Source organism: Gopherus flavomarginatus, chromosome 4 (assembly GCF_025201925.1).
Source record: "Gopherus flavomarginatus isolate rGopFla2 chromosome 4, rGopFla2.mat.asm, whole genome shotgun sequence".
Lineage (NCBI taxonomy): Eukaryota > Metazoa > Chordata > Testudines > Testudinidae > Gopherus > Gopherus flavomarginatus.
Genome location: NC_066620.1, coordinates 45,853,163 through 45,867,768, shown reverse-complemented (window position 1 = coordinate 45,867,768; position 14,606 = coordinate 45,853,163). Strand labels below are relative to the sequence as shown.

The 14,606-nt window shown below is 40.5% G+C and overlaps 2 protein-coding genes across 3 annotated transcripts in view; both read left to right on the top strand.

Annotated features, from left to right (window-relative positions):
- Nucleotides 1-14,606, top strand: part of LPGAT1 (lysophosphatidylglycerol acyltransferase 1) — a 947,911-nt gene that overhangs the window by 661,057 nt on the left and 272,248 nt on the right. The window lies entirely within an intron of this gene.
- KCNH1 (potassium voltage-gated channel subfamily H member 1) overlaps nt 1-14,606 on the top strand; it is a 334,033-nt gene that overhangs the window by 70,329 nt on the left and 249,098 nt on the right. Inside the window, exon 7 of one of the 2 annotated variants that reach the window (XM_050951794.1) lies at nt 8,206-8,228. The exons of the other annotated variant lie outside the window; for it this stretch is intronic. Coding sequence (XP_050807751.1) covers nt 8,206-8,228 — 23 coding nt within the window. The remainder of the gene's footprint in view (nt 1-8,205; nt 8,229-14,606) is intronic. 2 annotated transcript variants of the gene reach the window in all.

The window sequence follows — 14,606 nt, the reverse complement described above, 5'->3', positions numbered from 1 at the left end:
CATTAACAGGATTATTCAATATATTATATGTTGGAGTCATGCTCCTGCCTTCCCTTATTTAGTGGGACCCTCCTTCTGTTGTGGTGCAGTTCAATAAAACAGCGAGTTGTCAGTCTGTAGTCCTGTAAGTAGACTTATTTTTGTTCCATAGAAGGGTCCCTTTACAAAACTACTCATGCCTGTAACATGCTTCTTACACCTATTAATCGTTTATTCATCCTTTATAAACATAACCTTAATGTAAAGTGTGACCAATCTCTGTCCTGAAATCAGAACATTCCTTAAAATAACGTCCAATGAAATATCTGGATAATACAAAAAAAAAAGTTACTTTTTGTATAATTAAATAAAAAAAGCCATGGAAACGAAGCATTGTTCATCTCATTAGATCCATGTAAAATATTTGGTTTTCACTATGACTGGGGATAGCTAGACAGACTATTAAGTGCAGTGAAGCAAATGTAATGTTATGTGAGATTTAATTCCCTGAAGATAGATTTTGTTTTATATACAACCACAGACTGAAATAACACAAGTGAAATCACCCCCAAACCCTTGTAAGCCCTGTCTGTAAATATTGGTTTGTCACAAATTGTGCCAAAGGGAAGATTTATGTGAAAGACTGACATTTTGTTGTTGTAAATAATCATGGTACTGGTAAAGCAACAGAAGGATTGATCATGTGATCAACAGCTGGCATCTACAGTAGAGTTTATATATTTGTGTGGCATCTACAGTAGAGTTAAAAAAACAAAACCAAACAAAGCGAGGCAACTTTCTTTACATTCCTAGAACAGTAGCAAATCATCATTGACCCTGTTGGAATGGCCCTTGATAACCTTAGTCTGATTCTGTCAGTGTCATAAACAGATAGCTAAGGGTTAATGTCTCTTTCACCTGAAGCACCTGACCAGAGGACCAATCAGGAAACCGGATTTTTTCAACTTTGGGTGGAGGGAATTGAGTGTCTGTGTCTTTGTTTTCTGGCTGCCTGCTTTCTCTGAGCTTTGGAGAAGTAGTTCTACTTTCTAGTCTTCTGTTTCTAAGTGTAAGGACAAAGAGATCAGATAGTAAGTTATATGGTTTCTTTTCTTTGGTATTTGCATAAATATAAGTGCTGGAGTGCTTTGATTTGTATTCTTTTTGAATAAGGCTGTTTATTCAATATTCTTTTAAGCAATTGACCCTGTGTTGTATCATCTTAATACAGAGAGAACATTTGTACTTATTTTTCTTTCTTTTTATATAAAGCTTTCTTTTAAGACCTGTTGGAGTTTTTCTTTACTTCAGGGAAATTGAGTCTGTACTCACCAGGGAATTGGTGGGAGGAAGAAATCAAGGGGAGATTTGTGTGTTGGATCGCTAGCCTGATTTTGCAGTCCCTCTGGGGGAATAGGAAAGTACTTTTTGTTTCCAGGATTGGGAACGGAGAGGGGGAGTCCCTCTGTGTAGTTTCACAGAGCTTGTGTCTGTGTATCTCTCCAGGAGCACCTGGAGGGGGGAAGGGAAAAAGGATTATTTCCCTTGGTTGTGAGACTCAAGGGATTTGGGTCTTGGGGTCCCCAGGGAAGGTTTTTCAGAGGGACCAGAGTGCCCCAAAACACTCTAATTTTTTGGGTGGTGGCAGCAGGTACCAGGTCCAAGCTAGTAACTAAGCTTGGAGGTTTTCATGCTAACCCCCATATTTTGGACGCTAAGGTCCAAATCTGGGAATAAGGTTATGTCAGTCAGGACGACATACAGAACACGCCCAGGTGTGAATGTCTATGCTAGAGGCCATTACACTGAAATGAAAAGCTTTAAAGTGAATAGAGATAGGTACATAGTTACTGCAATGGTTTTATGAAGTGATTATGATTGCTATACTTGGAACTTGTTTTTTCAGATTCTTAGGATAAAGCTGTCATTCAAAGGGGAACAACTAGTTCCTACTGCAATTATCCTATGGTTCGTCAATAGTTTCTTAATCAGAAAAGTACAATAGTGTTATTCCTGGTCATTCAAGCTATCCCATTCAAGCAAAGAAAACCTTTTTCCTTGATGATCTTGTTCTAATGCTGTTCACCATTACTTCCCCTAATGGTGCCAGATCCTTAGTTGGTGTAAATCAATGTAGATTGACTAGGGCAAATCCTCGGCTGCTGTGAATTGTCACAGCTCCATTATGATCAATGGAGCTATGACAATTTACACCAGCTGAGGAACTGGCCAAATATGTATTGTCCATTTCACTACGAACTGCTTCAGAGGAGAGCTAAAGACACTCCATCTCTTTGAAGGGCCAAATTCAGGAAGTCTGAGTCTAGAAAGAGAGCCTTAGTTGTAGGCATGTAACTCATGCCTTATTACAGCTCGTCTGCATGGTGTGTGTTACATCAGCTCCGCTTCCTTCAGACTTAATGACTTCTGTAGGATCTGACATGCACTGGTGTGAAACAGGAGCAATACAAGGAATCTTCACTGGAATCTAAAGGCCAGATTCACTAGGCTGCTCCAACTGCTTTGAAGAAACAACTTGTACATCGGAAGGGTTGCCCTTTTTAGCCTGATGGTAAACACTTTAATAAAAAATCATAATATAATATTGCCAGAAGGGAAGTGTGACAGGTTGCTGGACAACAGCAGCTGATCCAGCACTCTGATCACTGCAACCTCCATTAGCTGCCCCTTGAACTCCTGAATATGGGAAGGAGGCCAATTTGATTGAAATAGGCTGGAGAGATTTACAAACTAATTACCTCATTAATTTAGAAGGTACACAGACACAGGAAGGAGCTGCAAAGGGAGAAAGAGAAATCTATCACTGGTAGAGTGAAGGACATAGGAGGTCTCTCTCCCCTGCTGGGCTCAAGAGCTGTAGAGCCCCAGGACTCTGTTCAAGGGGCTGCACAATCTGTATAGGTAGTGGGAACAAACTTGTAAATAAATCACTGGGTGCTTTACCTAACGGTCTCTGAATAGTTTGTTCCTCTGGAAAGAGGCAGGAACAGAGCATGCCCCTGCCATAGGGAATGACACTTCAGTCATGGTAATAAAATGAAGTAAAGACTATAAAATCCCATTTTACTCCTTCAGTCTTTCCCTGTGTTGACTTTAGCAAGAGAGAACAGAATCCTTATTTGGCTGCATCACAGCAGGTGAAAGCTGAGTAATTTTGTCTGCATCTAATCATTCTTTGTAAAGAAAGATGGATGTCGGTAAAGAACTAGCTTGACAAGCCAATTTTTTCTTAAAAATGCCAGAACTCATGATATACATGAAGGATTGATTTATATCAGGTGACCTATCTGAATCTGATATGTGTGAAATGCTTTGTAGCTACTGCTTGACAGACCTGTTGGTTCTCTTTAGTTAACTATGGCACTTGGAGTCATTCAGCTCTTGAATCTTCTTGTGGAGGAAGGCTGGAGATGATCATTTTTGCATTGAAAGCATTTGATGTCCATTCCCGTTTGTATGCAGGAGTTTGGGTTTCTACTATTAGTGCATGCATGCTGGCAAAATCACGTGTTGGTAGAGAAGTGTGATAGAGTGCGCTTTTATTTTGTCCTTATGTTGCTTGGTTTTCTTGGTATTAATAAACTGGGATTTTTTTTGATACACTGGAATCTGCGCAGTTTTATGCTCTGAGATCCTGATGGCCCCATACCACAAAAATTATACTAGAACAATTCTTGAGTTATTCGTCTCAGTACAGATGTAACTGGGTGAAATTCTATGCCCTGTGTTATGTAGGTCTGACCAGACCATCTAATGGTATCTTCTGGCTTTGAAATATATAAATCTATGAACAGTATGTGGTATCGTGAGCCGACACCTGTATTCTCTATGAGTGGCAATATTTTTTACTGATGGCAAGATTGACTGTGGATAATATTGTAGAGCTGTTTGGGCCAGATTTGGCCACAACTTCTAAGGCCAGATCGCATAAATAAATATTGATAGGTGCCAAATCAACTGTTTCAGATAAAATATTTTAACACCTTTTTGCTCCAGCATAAAAATAACACACACAATCCCAAAGCTACTGATTGATCCACCATCATAGGAATATTTAGAACTAGAGCTGATTTGAAACTTTTTGCTTTGGGGGAAAGAAAATGAAGGTAAGTGTTTCAATAAGGTCAAAATGTTCTGTTCTGTCCTTATCAGAGCAGCAGACTTCAGCTTTTTGGTTTACAATTTTATTTTATTTTATTATTAAAACATAAAACAAAATATTTCAATGGATCTGAGGTGGGGGCTTTTTTCCCCCCATTTTTTTTTCACTTTGTGGGCAATCTCAGACTTCTTTGATTTTGTTCTGATTAGGAATGAAAATAAACTTTGAAATCACAGAATGTCCAACAAAATGAAAATTCCAGTTCCATACAGCTTTATTTATGTCTTGTCTCAAACACTTTTGTCCTCATTAATTATCTTATCCGCACAACTCCCGTGCGAAGTAGGAAAACGTGAATAGCCATGTGTTACAGATGGGAGGAGGGAGAGAGGTAAGTGCTTGGTTCCACAGAATCAGAGATAAGATTAAAGTAGGAATTGCTGGCTCCAAATCCTGCATCCAAACATGTAGAACACCTGTCTCCCTCTCAGTGTGCCCCACCCTCTCAAGTCATATTTAGAAGAAAGAGAGACTATCCATAGAGAGATTTCCTTCTTGCACCAAATAAAAGGAACACTGGAGAACTTTTCTCCAGTCTTTTCCACACTGGTAAGTTATTCATACAGTTAAATGCTAAAACCCTTCCCTTGAACTGGTAAAAACCTTCAAATAATGGAAATCTTCCATTGACTAATGAATCATCATGGTGTCAGACTTAGATTTATAACAATACATACTGAGGTGAAGATGGTACAGTGGATTCTAGTTTAGCTTGCCTACAATGAGGTGTTGATCTAAAATGTCTTCTGCTTCTCAAACCCTATAGTACTGATCTCTCTTGAAAATGTGCATCAAATATCATATGCCAGTATTCAGACTGACCGTATATTTTTCTCCACTCAAGGAAAATCCACATAGATTTGGATACAATGTTACTTTTTTTGTGCTGAGGCTTCAGTTGCTGGAACTTCCAAAAATAGAAATCAGTGACACACTAAACTTGTATCCCTCAATAGATTTAAGGAGATTCCTTGTTAGGAATTTGTCAAGACCAATGCAGTCTAAGACCTTAAATGCCAAAGTCAAGCTGAAGCATTTTTTTGCAGTGGTGGCATGAGCAATTTCACACGGACCTTTGTATCTTGTGCAGTTTTCAGCCCATAACTTCATAAGACACTGGAAACAATGACTTGTTACCTGGTAATATGTGATCCTGTCTTGAAATCTCCTGGCAGGAATGGAATCCACTTGTGTCACCACCATATAAATCTCTGAAATAAGGGAGTTTATAGTGGAACTGCTGAAGGACCTTAAATTCTAGCTGCACTAACATGAGCTACTATAATCAGTTATTGGCTGACATTAGCTAAATTGAGAACTATCCATCACTCTTATGAATTGAGGGAACAGAGATATGTATACTGAAAAGTCATGAGGAAAGATGTATTAAATATAAATGAACTCACATTTGCTTAATCAGATGAATTAGAGAAAAATCTAGCATTCAGGCAAAGAAGATACCTGTCTTTCAAAGGAAGGGGTTTTGATAATGAAGTGAAAGAACATCATCCCTGACCTTGAAGAGGATAAAGGAATAGATGGTGGTGAAAGGTATAGTTTGGGCTCTGTAACAGGGTGGCCTGCGCCTTTTAAGGACCAGAGTCCTGGAGCCAGCCAGTTCTATTCACCAATCAGATGCAGCTGAGAAGTGGGAGAATAACAAGTGTTCCTTATAAAGAGCTGCAGGAAAGGGGAGACAAGCTGTAGGAAGGGATAGACTCCATTCCTCAGAGACCATTTCAGAAGACTCCTGGTGGGAAGCCTGGGTGTCATGTGAGGGCAGAAAGCTCCAGCTGGAAATTTTTTGTTTTCCTTTTGTGAGTTATTTGATGGTTTGGACAACACATGGAGTCTGGAGGCAAGGGCTAAAGACTGATTTGAATGCAGCTGATAATCCCCCAGGCTGGTGAGGAAGGTTGCCATTTTACAGGTCCAAAGAGGAGTCAGCTTGGGAAGAAAAGACTTTAAATCAGGTGAGTTTTATAGAATCTTGCTAACTTTGAAACCTTCCAGTTGCTTTTAAAAGACAGTTGTAGCTACACTTCAAGTAGTGTGAAAGTTATTTACTGGAATGTGTAAGCAGATTCCTACCTAGTTTTGTTCATCTGCCTTCCCTGTTTGTTCTGATTAGGAACCAACAAAGTGCTTTGGTTGTGGGTCTGTTGACTGTGGTAATTAAATGCATCTTTGCTAAGGCCATCTTACAGCATACACTGTACAGAGTAGACACTGCAGACCAGCTAGCCTGGGTATAAATAGCAGTGTAGATGGTGAGGCATTGTTTAGGTGAGTAAAGTACAGGCACACCAGAACCTTAGGCTATACACCTGTTGTGAGACAATACTCACTGGCGCGGTGCCTCCTGCTGGTCATCTTGGGAATTAGTTCAACTCCAGCTCCCAAGAGTGCCTCCTTCTGGCCGATGTCTTGCCTGCATTAGGCCCCATGTCCCTCCCAGACCCCTGTGCCCCTTTCCTCAGGGTTTTACCCCCAATAGTACCCCCTTACTCTGGGTTTCCCCTCCAAAGGGAACCCCCAACCCTTAAAACCCCCCTTGCCTCAGGGCTACTAACAGTCATCATCTAGTCCCTGCTCACTGGGGCAGACTGCAGTCTGTAATGGCCACCCATCATTGGCAAGGGGTTAGGACCAGCTGCCTCTGCCTAACCCCGGACTGCACCTCTGCACCCCCAGTACCTTTGCAGGCCTTCACCATGGCCTGCAGCCTGGGGTTTTACCAGGCTGGAGCTCCTTTGCCCTTCCTTAGGGCTGCTCTACCTCAGGTACCTTGCTCCCAGACAGCTTGTGTGGCCCACCATCCTCTTATCAGGGCCAGCTGAGCCCTAACTGAGCTGGCCACACCTGTGGTCAGCTACTCAGGTGCTTTCACTCCTTTTCCCAGCCACAGCCTTCTTCAGGGCTGCTCTTACTACTGTCTCCTCAGGGCAGCCTTCTCCCAGGGCAGTTTTAATCCCTTCGGAGCGGGTTCAGTTGGGTGAGCATTAGACTGACGATCTAAAGGTCCCTGGTTCAATCCCAGGCTTTGGAAGGTCCTTGTAACACCATGCTCTCTGTTCCCTGCAGTGGGGGAGGCAGCAGAGAAAGGCACCAGCAGCTCCCTGCTGCCATAGTCTTTTGCTGCCACAGGTGACAGCCTGGGTGCAGATTCCTTTTCACCATAGCGTGTAGCTACATGTACCCTACGGGTCGCTGCGAGTGCAGACAAGGCCTAAGTGCGTGGCTAAACTAAGCAAAAGAAAAACAATTCTTAATCCAACTTCTGTGTAGTGTTTTTACACAAGAGGCAGGTAATACATGGCATAGTCCAGGCATAAAGAAAACAGCAATTCGGTTCTGGGACATTTATATTGGGAAGTGGATACTGGCTGCACTAAAAATGGCTGGAATTAAGTGGAGATACAATGAAACATTTAGAACTCTAAGCTTTTTGAGAAATGTCTGATTCAGTATGATATAAGATTCTCCCATTTTGCTGTGCTCTTAAACCTTTCCCTCCGTACCCTGTCTCTCAAAACTCCATTGGTCCCCCTCCCCATTTCATTCAATCATTTTGACACCCCTCTTTCAAATGTAATGCCACTCTTTTTTTTTCTTTTATAGAGTGTCCACTTTCATGAATACTAAGTATATAGCAGTGTTTGCAGAGGGGTGGATTCCACTCTTTATCCAATATTGCACATTCAAAATCTGCACAATAGACAGGGTCCAGTTAGACCTGTGCTTTTGTGACAATCTCTATTGAGGCCCTCTGAAATGCAAAAAGTGGGGACATTTTTTTCCCACTCCCCTAGAATATTTATGCTTTTTACCAGTCTGATTTCTTTTTGACTTTAAGATACTTTATTGGAATCTGGGTCCAAGCTCCCTTACATCTGATTTACCCCTTCCAAGCCCATGTTCCAGCTGAACAACAGGTCTGCTGGTCTCATCAGCCTCCAGCATAACCCAAGAGGGACCATCAGAAATAACCCAAGACAAGCTGAATGATTCTAATGGAGTCTAGTGGAATTTCCATCAGGGAACACTAGAGGGAAAGCAGCAAAGAGTCCTGTGGCACTTTATAGATTAACAGACATTTTGGAGCATGAGCTTTCGTGGGTGAATACTCGCTTCGTCGGATGCATGTAGTGGAAATTTCCTGGGGCAAGTATATATATGCAAGCAAGCTAGAGATAATGAGGTTAGTTTAATCAGGGAGGATGAGGCCCTGTCCTAGCAGTTGAGGTGTGAAAACCAAGGGAGGGGAAACTGGTTTTGTAGTTGGCAAGCCATTCACAGTCTTTGTTTAAGCCTGAGCTGATGGTGTCAAATTTGCAGATGAACTGAAGCTCAGCAAAAGCAGCAAAGAATCCTGTGGCACCTTATAGACTAACAGACATTTTGGAGCATGAGATTTCTTGGGTGAAAGCTCATGAGCTGAAGCTCAGCAGTTTCTCTTTGAAGTCTGGTCCTGAAGTTTTTTTGCTGCAGGAATGGCAATATACAAAAACCTGTAGGAGAACACTTCAACCTCCCTGGCCACACTATAGCAGACCTTAAGGGGCCATCCTGCAGCAAAAAAACTTCAGGACCAGACTTCAAAGAGAAACTGCTGAGCTTCAGTTCATCTGCAAATTTGACACCATCAGCTCAGGATTAAACAAAGACTGTGAATGGCTTGCCAACTACAAAACCAGTTTCCCCTCCCTTGGTTTTCACACCTCAACGGCTAGAACAGGGCCTCATCCTCTCTGACTGAACTAACCTCATTATCTCTAGCCTGCCTGCATATATATATACCTGCCCCTGGAAATTTCCACTACATGCATCCAACGAAGTGGGTATTCACCCACGAAAGCTCATGCTCCAAAACGTCTGTTGGTCTATAAAGTGCCACAGGATTCTTTGCTGCTTTTACTGATCCAGACTAACATGGCTACCCCTCTGATACTTGACATTAGAGGGAAGTTAATGTTCTTCACAAATTGTTTAGCTCGTGCTTCATATTTACCATCTTTTCACTTTTACGTGATATCAGCTTAAATCTTAAGGCTTTTACTCAGAGCTCACTGACTAGGGGATTCAAGAATAGGTCCTATAATTTGATTGCCGTTCAGTTAATCTCTACAAGCTATTGGCAGCCTGGAGTAACTAATCAACTGTAAGCTGTGCAGCAATCTGGCCATATAATTGACCAACTCTAATTTGAATTAGGTGTGTCGTAGCCATTCTGTAAATTCATCACTTTAATTTACAGGTAAGCAAAGAAGGCTTATGTGAATAGGGAAATCACAGGAGTTACCCATTTCTAAAGTTCTGAGCATAAAGCCTCTCAGTAAATGGAATCATAGACTCCTCACAAACACAAATAGTGTAGAACGTGAAAAAATCATGATACTAGCATATACTCATCCCTCCCCTTCTCAAGTACAGCTCCCGTAATCACTGAATCTAATATAACAATCAGTATGCCCTCAGAACTACCATTGACACAGCTATGAGACGTTACAGATTGTGGTTACTGCAGCTTTAATGTTTAGAAAATTGTGTTTAGCAGAGTTTGAAAGAACCTTGTCAGCTGGAGTTCTAGCTAGAATCTGAATTTAAGAATGAGGTCAGGCTGGCTGTAGTGTCATGACAAGGACCCTCTCACTGAGCTAATTTGATTATTTTTGTTGCAAGTTTATTTTTTGGCTATTCTGATTTAACTGCAATAATTTTAGTTATTGAGCCAGATTTGGGTGTTTTTTTGCAGGAGGTGGCATGTAACAAATGATTGCAGTAGAAGAGCAATTATTGGGGAAAACTCTAAGTTTTTAGAGCCAATCTCTGCTCTGATACACCATTGTCAACCTGGATAAGCTCCACCGAAATAATTGGAGTTATACGACTGTGGATCCAGGGTAACTGAGAGGAGAAGTTGGTCCATGGACCTTTTTCTTATTGCTCTGATGACCTTACTTGTGATTCTGATTAACTGAAAATGTTCTGCTTCATGACTACATTGATTTCAATGACAAAACAACTTCTCAAGGGAATTTGTATATTGTCTTAATGCCACTAGCTGATTTCCTGCAGGAGTAATTGTTGTGTCAGTGCTTAAAGGGCAGAAGCAGCAAATTTGTTAAAGCTGAGGCTTTACTTTTTATTTTCATTTGGGGCCTGCTCCTGCTCTCACTGAAATCAATGAATCCAGTATTAAGTAAACAAATGCCAGATAAAGAAAGAACTTGGACATAGAAGCTATTACACTATTCAGTCACTGGGCTAGATTTTGCCTTCTGTTGAATGGGAAGAAGAACATAGAGGAATCCTCTCCTCCTCCCCACCCCCACAATAAATAGAAAAGGATCTTTTCTGTGAGCGACAGGAGAGAATACTAGTGAATACACCAGTGTGTGCACCACATCTCCATGTGGATGCAGTTGGATGGCAAGAGGACTTATTCAGCTGCAGTCAGCAACACACTGTTCCTTATTAGAGCTGCAGCAAAGAAAACCCTACCCTATGTCCCTCGGACCTGCTCTCTGGACTCCTGGCTGGCAAGATAACTGCAGCAGAGTGTCCATCTGCCAGCATCCTCTATTTTCCCTTGTAGTGCTGGCCTGGATAGGATTTATCGCCAAGTCACAGATAAGTAGAGGTATAATTTATACATTGGGTGCCAAGGCTACTTTCTCAGATCTTGGCAAAGCATAACACGTGATTTATCACACTGCAGAAGAATGAGTAGTTTATATGGGCTGCTATTCTATCTATATAAATTAAATCTTCAGTGAGAATATACGATGATAGCCATTGTCAGAAGAGAAGAGCTAACTGAGCTTATTACATTTTGCATTACTTCAGAAAACTGGTGTTAGAATGATACCTAAAGTGCTTAGAAAGGGAAACATCTTCTAGAAGACTGGATTCAGTTACTCTAAACTGAAGAAAACAGGGTATCTTTATTGATCTGAGGCAGCAAATCAGATGAGATGGCAAAGAGTATTTATCTGAGTAGCTAAATGGTTGGTTGCTTTATAATCATTTTCATAACAGGTATCAGATTAGAATTTAAGATGGACTGGTACTAGATGCCAAAAGTAGTTCTGACCCCAGATGTGGATTGAACATTTGTATTTTTTTTTCAAAATAGGGAAAAAGCTTCTGGAATTGACTTGCTTCATAACAGTATCACTGAAACAAAGGTAAATGGATCCATTAATTTGAGGGTGACTTCTTAATTTGACACTCATCCCCAAATTACGATGCTTAATGAAATATTAGTTTGCTGACAAATTTCCTTATCTTTGTTTCTCTTTACAATCAGTGTAAAACAATGTGTATCTTTTCCTGGACATGTTAGCCTTTTATCAGTTTTAAACCCACCTCTACATTTACTTTCCATATATTTGCTGTTTTTTTTTTCTTGATCTCTCTTTTCCACCTCTGTATTATGGGTATGGTTGGTAACTATGTTCTGGCTGGATGCTGGAAAACTGGAATCTCAGAGCTCTGACCAAAACAAGCTTTATGGATCTTAGATCGCCAGCTGTTCCCTTACTAAAAGCCCCAGCAGTACCAGAAAGCTTAGATTTTAATTACAGCTTGTGAGTATAATGTTTTCTCATAACTTGGCTGCAAAACATAATCTGTAGGAAAGATCATGTTCAGTAACTTAATTAACCGAAAATCAGAAAGTTGAAAATGACAAAGTGAACCGTTCTAATCGTGGTATTGTTTGCAGTCAGGGTTATCATGACACTTCAGATAGCTACAGCAATGTGAAATTGAATCTAAAATCACATTAAAAGAAATGAGGCAAGATTGGTTTCAATGAATATTGCCCCACTTATGCCAGTGGTGAATTTGACCATCTGTCTGCAATTTTGCACAAATAACTCATTCACTTTTTTGTCTGGCTTTATTCCAGTTCTTATAATGATTTACTCTTTGGCCTCCACATCTCACTCCACTTATATTAAACCTCATCATTGCCATAAACCTCCCCTTAGCCCTCAAACATGACAGGCAGGATTTTCAGAAGTGATGCTTTGGCCAGTTGAAATCAAGGGGAGCCAGTGTTAGGCTAACAATAAGCCCTCTTTTAAAAAGTTCTGCCCTCTACCTCTGGTTAACACTTGGTTCCCAACCACAATGTTTATAATAAGAGTGAAACACATTCCTGCATTTTATTCATGAAGAAGGCTATACACAATGTCCTGAAGAGTAGAATGTGACTGTGTAAATGTAACCTGTACCTGCTATTCTTAATGTAGGCACCAGGAGATATAAATAGAAAACTATTTCCATGCTTCTCTAAAATTACTCATCCTCCATTATGCCCTGAGGGAATTATAAAGTGTGTTCACTTTTGAATTGTGGTGTATAAAAATGTGATTTTAAATTATTTACATAAAATTATACTTTCTTCAGCTAGAGGCCTGTCCTTCACTGATTTCAGACCTGTGTAAGCTTAACTATGGATGACAAAATATGCCTCTCTCAAACAAATGAACAGCAATAATTAATTAATAATAAAGGCTTTGCAAACTGAATTAACCCTCCCTTTACCCATGTGAGCTAGGGATGACTTGTTCTCCCTATTTTACAGATGGGAGAAATCAAACACAAGACCTTGCATGGCTCACCCAAGGTCTTGCAAGCAGTCTGATGCAAAGCCAGAGCTAGAACGCAGATCTCCTGACTCCCAGTCCCGTGCATCAATCCAAGATTAATCTGTGTTTTCACGAGCTGTGAGTGTATGATGTGAGGAACTCTCAACCAGTATATGGCACAACTGAAAAGGGGGAGGAAAATGAGACCAAAACATGCATGATACAAAGCAGTGATGCACAATTGGAAAATCAGGTGCTCATGTGTAGAGTACCTAATGAGTAGCTTTAATATGCTGCATATGACTACCAACATGTTATTTGGAAGCATTTCAAGAATAATCTTTTCGCTAACTCTTCTTGGCCTGAAAAGCACGAGTCATGAATATACTTCTCTTCAGCACCAGGCTTGCTTGTCTTTGTGCTACACAAAAAGTACAGTTGTCCTCAAGTGCAGTTCTAAGCTGAAAAATGACTTTGTAAAAGTGACATCACAGGGCTCCCATGTTGTTTGTACATGCAGGAGGTCTTATCAGGAGACTTTGAGAGACAATGCAAAGACTTGTTTCCTCTGTATGTCAATGCTATACATTCCCTCTTATGTCAGAGGAGACTAAAGCTGGACTTTCTTTCTCATGGAATCACCAATAACAAAAATAGATTCTGCTGGCCATATTCTGCTGTGAAGAAGAACTGTGCACCTTTATCACCCTCAGTGTGTTTGCATGGCTGAATCTCACTAGAGCTGGGTAAACAGTTCTACTGATGATGCACTAGAAGGAATGGAATCTGGCTTGCTTCCTTTGTTGTGTTGGCTCTGCATGGCAAACAAGACTAAAACAGAGGAAAAAATCCTTACTTTTACTCCCCCCATCTTGGTTACTCAGGTCTGTTCCTAGCCTCTGAAAGCACCCAAGAAACAGATCTGATGCATGAGGTGCAGTTTTTACATAACTGCTTAACAGTGTGGAGCAACACTTCACAGAATTATGTCCAGTCACTGTTTCACAGGGGACTGCTGGTATTTAGAATCTTGTACTACACTTGTATCTTCCTTATAGGTGTTCCCTAAAGGGCTCCCTTGCAGTACAGAAATTGGTAATGTTTGGTGGTGATGTGCAGCACCATTTCCAGCTCTTATGAACTGAATCTGGTCCCTTTCCTTTTTAGAGGATGCTGCTCAATGTGTGTTTCTTAACCTGTCCCTCAAGTGTGTATATGAGTAGTAATCCTGAGAGAATTAGAAGCATCAAGTGGGAGTATATTGAGTTCAGGCATTTCTCTTGTGTGACCTCTTGAAGCTAACCTGTTGCTGTCTGCTGTATGATGAAATAGGTTGTTTCTGTGTCGATAAGAGCAGCATTAAAATAGACAATAACTGTAAAGTGTTTGCCACTTTCCAGAGTAGAAAATCTAAAAATGGCACATTCATAGTCAAGAGATGCATTATTTATGTGCATTCAAATCTTACCTGTTGACTTCAGTGACAAAAATAAGTCTTTACTGCTTCCAACAGAGGCAGCACAGCTAAGACAGAGCAAACTGGGTTCTATTTCTTCTAGTGCATCAACATAAAATTTTTACTAATTTCAAATCACTTGCACACCTGAAAATCCATAATGACAGTCAACTCCAAAGCCTAATTGAGAGCAATGAAGAGTTCATCTTCATGGGTGGTTTCTTTTAATTTCTTTTATTTAAAAAAAGAAAAAAATTAAATGCAAAAAGCTCAGACAGCAGATTTTATATAAAAATGTCAGGAAGAAGCAAAAAATAAGGTTCTTACAGTAACACGTAACTACTCTACTTTTGCAGTTACTGTATAGGATGTTAAACATGTAACTAAA